This window comes from Phyllostomus hastatus, unplaced genomic scaffold (genome assembly GCF_019186645.2).
Source record: "Phyllostomus hastatus isolate PE091 unplaced genomic scaffold, TTU_PhHast_1.1 phas_contig_57, whole genome shotgun sequence".
In the NCBI taxonomy this organism is placed as follows: Eukaryota; Metazoa; Chordata; class Mammalia; order Chiroptera; family Phyllostomidae; genus Phyllostomus; species Phyllostomus hastatus.
In genome coordinates this window covers 4,691,655-4,695,880 of record NW_025333912.1, presented here as the reverse complement: position 1 = coordinate 4,695,880, position 4,226 = coordinate 4,691,655, and the positions used below count along the sequence as shown (strand labels likewise).

Genomic DNA, 4,226 nt, shown 5'->3' with positions numbered 1-4,226 from the left:
GAACTAAATTATGCAATCATTAAAAATTACTCATTGAGCACCTGTAACAGGCATTCGGTGAGATGTTGGGGATCCAGTACAACAGCGGTAGACAACCTAACACCCTGAGCATACCACTCCAGTCCAGAGTCTGAGCGGGCAACAGCTAAGAGTTGCCACTTTACAAAATACTGTTTCAAGAAGGCTTGTTTTTGTCTAGAGTCTATATTGATAATAAAACCCAGCACACCAAGATTTACAGTTCTTGGTTTTGTGTTTTCTTCTTAAGTAGAATAGAAGCTCCTTGAACAAAGTGAGTGCACTGCAGACAACTGTACATTCATGAGTATTGCCAGATGAGTGTATCCAGGCAGGCACTAAGTGACTCTCAGGTAAATGAATATACATCAATGTAAGTCAAACAGAGATTTTTCTTAATGTGTTTCACAGTTCCTGTGGTCTCTGTGATGGTTACTGGTTCTTCCCTAAGAATAATGGAGTAGTAGTTTACACTGTTACACAGGCAGTCACAGAAGATTCTGAACATCAGTAAAGCGACCAATGAGATGTCAGAAATATGAATGAGGTGGGGTGTCTCAGAGACAGAAGAAGAGAGTATTTGGAGAATATTTAAATTTGGCAAAAGAAGGACAGAGTGACAGAAAAGAGCAGGGACATAAGAACATTAGATGGGAATTGGAAAGTCATTTAGTTTTATGGATTTATTGTATGAACGAGAAGACTTTTCAATACCCCATAAGACTTATTCCATTGAGGCTGAATTAGAGAAAGATGAACAGAATGAAGGCTGGTACCAAGAGGAAGAGGCTGAAAGCCCAAGAAGGGAGTCAGAACTCAAGGAGAAATGAGAGGCTGAATTGGTGACTAGGGTTTAGGGAAGGAACATGTTGGTGTTTTTTTCTTTTTTTTTACTGGGGCGGGGTGATGGTGCTGGTTTGTCTGTTGGTAGAAGAAGGAAGTCAAACAGAAGTGTTGTGGGGTAGGTTTCTTTAAAACAGAAATCAAAGACAAATTTTTCTGAGAGAAAGAAGTAACACCTGTGCAGTAATGCTGTTTTTGCAAATTTCATTGCTAGCAGTTCTCCTCGGAGGTGGTGACAGTGAAGATGGTAAGAACTCTGGCTATTGCCCAGCTGGGTGCAAAAGGGTGTGTGTGTGTGTGTGTGTGTGTGTGTGTGTGCGCGCGCACACATGCGCGTGTTCCTCTGTGTGGTGTCCTCAGAACACACCTGGAGACTGAGAATGTCAGCATAGTTCCATTCTGAGTGCTCCTTCAGTATCCCTTTAGGACCCTGTGCTTTCTGAAGGTTGTACAAGGTGGGGGGAAAGTACGTTTACAGTTGTAAGCATATGAAACAAAGTTTATTCTTGTGTTATTATTTATTCATTATTGTATTCTTTTTCCTGTGGACAACTGTACATCTACTTTTGCCCCAACCCTTCTATAAAGCATGGGGCTCTGGGCAGGTGAATGTCTGCTGAGGTAACTATGGTTTCTCTTCTCCCCATATTCTGAGATTTCCCTTTCTGGCACCTTTCTTTCTTCCTTCTCTTTCCTTCCTAATGCCTTGTTTTCCCTCCTTCTGTCTTTTTTTTTTCCCAATAGCCTTCCAGGACCAAATCTTCAGAATCATAGAGACTTTATCCTCACACAACCGGTCCTTCACCCAAACTTGGGGCTCTGGTTGGTTGGGTGAGCTGCAGATTAAGAGCTGGAAGAGCAACTCTGGTGGTTTTATTTCCCTGCGGCCTTGGTTCAACAGCAACTTCAGCAACAAGGAGATGAAACAAATAGAAGTGTTATTGCAAATGTTGCACAATGAATTTCTGCATTTACTTCATAAACATGCCAGTGAATGGATGCTTGAATGTAAGTTCAATTCCCAAAATGAGCTGGTGCATTGTTGAGTGGGGTATGTTGGTCTCATTGAGGTTTTTATTCCAATTTTTTTCCATACTCCATATCCTTAGCAATCTCTACTGTACATTCATTGTAACCTAATTCATTTCATTCAGCCTAGTCATTAAAAACACAATTCTCTTACACTAAGTTCTTCTTTCTTCTCTTGCTCTCACCATTTACGCCATTCTCTTTCAATAATTTACTCCCTTCCATTTCCAAAGGAAAAAAACTCACTCATTCTTTTCACCTTCAAGTACCACCAATTATGTTTATTCTGAACTTCTGAGTAAACCAAACTTTGTTCCATTGCCTCAAATCCCCCAAACTTCTATCTTCTACTTCCTTTTTGCTTCTACTTATTTCATCTTTTTAAACTCTCTTTCCTCTAATTTACAGCCCCTCTTCTCTAGATCCCTTTGAGGTACAAAAAACATTCGGCTGTGAGCTGCACTCTGGAGAAGTCAAGCTACCCTTCTGGCGACTTGCTTATCAAGGATCAGACCTCCTGAGCTTCCAGAACAACACATGGTTGCCATCTCCAGAGGGTGGAACTAGAGCTCAGCAGATGTGCAGACTACTCAATCAGCACCCTGTCATCAACAAAATCATAGAATGGAGGACTACTAAAACCTGCCCACGTTACCTTTTGGGTCTCCTTGATGCCGGGAAGGCAGATCTCCAGAGACAAGGTCAGTCCCATATCCTTCCTCCAAGAATTTTCTATTCTAAAATTATACCTTCCTACCCTCGCTACAGATTTAGGATAACAAGTCAAGAGGGAGAGGGATAATGTGTGATGAATTCCAAGGGTGAGACACATGTGTCTGTCTAAACTGATGTGAAGACATGAACCTCCAAATCTGTGTTAAGAGTGCTTATCTGAGCATCTTTCCTGTCTTCTGCAGTAAAACCAGAGGCCTGGCTGTCCACTCGCCCCAATCCTGGTCCTGACCATCTGCTGCTGGTTTGTCATGTCTCTGGCTTCTACCCAAAGCCAATTTCGGTTATGTGGATGCGGGGTGAACAGGCACAACAGGGCTCTCAACTAAGTGATATCCTGCCCAACCCTGATGGGACATGGTATCTTCAGATCTTCTTGGATGTGGAAGCCACCGAGACATCTGGCCTGTCTTGCCGGGTGACACACAGCAGTCTAGAAGGCCAGGACATCATCCTCCACTTGGGTAAGAGAACACTGGGGTCCACACTGGGGAGAGGAGTAGTTGGTCCACAAGCAGAGCAAGAGCCAGATATAAAAAATTTGGAATTTATGGACTCCAATCACAAAAGAATGAAAAGAAGTCAATAAATGAAAGAGTTGAAAATAAGAGAGCTGCAGATGTAGGAAGATGTTGAGGGTTAGATGAAAGATTCATCTCTGAAGAGGGATGAGAGAAGAAACAGGAAGAAAGGAGATTTGTGAGGGGAACATTCAGATTTAAACAAGCAGATGAGGGAAATGTAGCAAACAATGGGTGGACTTGAAATGACACCCTGTGTGTGCACCCAAACCCACAGACCGTCCTAACCCCAGGGGCTTGATCATCTTGGCAGTGATGCTACCCCTGCTGCTGCTTCTGACAGGTCTTGCATTTTGGCTTAAAAAGCGCTGGTGAGTTTTCTGTATCCATCTTTCCTTTTCTTTTATCCCCTCCTTACTTGTTGTCCTGTACTTGTTTTCCTCCCTCTCCCCTTAATTCTTCTTTCCCCAGTCCCTTTGCTTTTACTCTTCAGTTCTCATCTCCACCTCATGCACAGTAATGTTCATCTCTGTTCTTTTTATAGGACACACTGGGAACCTCCTCCCACTCTTCTTCCTTTGGAGAGATTCCAGCAGCCCAGGGCCTCAAAACATACTTAAAACTCAGCATGGTGATGATGTCCTTTCAACTCTCTTTTGTACAGTTTTTGTTGTGGTTTACCTATGTTTATTTAATGGTCTGTTATTAATGTATACTAGTTGTCATTTTGCAGGATTTGCTTTCTGACCTGGTTGTGAGATTTGAAAACTCATATTTTAACTCTGGATAAAATGAGATCCTTGTGACCTCTCTATACTGGAAAATTAATGAATCTCAGGCCCATTTAAGATGTCACTTCTTTCGGGGGCTGTTCCCTGACTCACAAGTGGAAGCAGTGTCTGAACTCCCACCACACTCTGCAGCATACTTTGCCGACTTTCTACTTTCTATCCTTTGCTGCAGCTATGCAGGTCCTTTTTCCCCTTCTAATTTATAAGTTTCCTGAGAGCAAAGTCTGTATCTCCTTAAAGTTTGTATCATTTATAAAGTGTATTAACTGTATGTAGTATGCTTTCAATAAAA

At 42.2% G+C, this 4,226-nt stretch overlaps 1 protein-coding gene across 1 annotated transcript; it reads left to right on the top strand.

Annotated features, from left to right (window-relative positions):
• Positions 1 to 978: 978 nt before the first annotated feature.
• On the top strand, positions 979 to 4,226 carry LOC123824468 (T-cell surface glycoprotein CD1a-like). Its single transcript, XM_045847623.1, has 6 exons — positions 979 to 1,108; positions 1,606 to 1,869; positions 2,313 to 2,591; positions 2,808 to 3,086; positions 3,421 to 3,514; positions 3,688 to 4,226. The coding sequence occupies exons 1-6, from the start codon at positions 1,048 to 1,050 to the stop codon at positions 3,761 to 3,763; spliced, it is 1,053 nt and encodes a 350-aa protein (XP_045703579.1). The 5' UTR covers positions 979 to 1,047; the 3' UTR covers positions 3,764 to 4,226.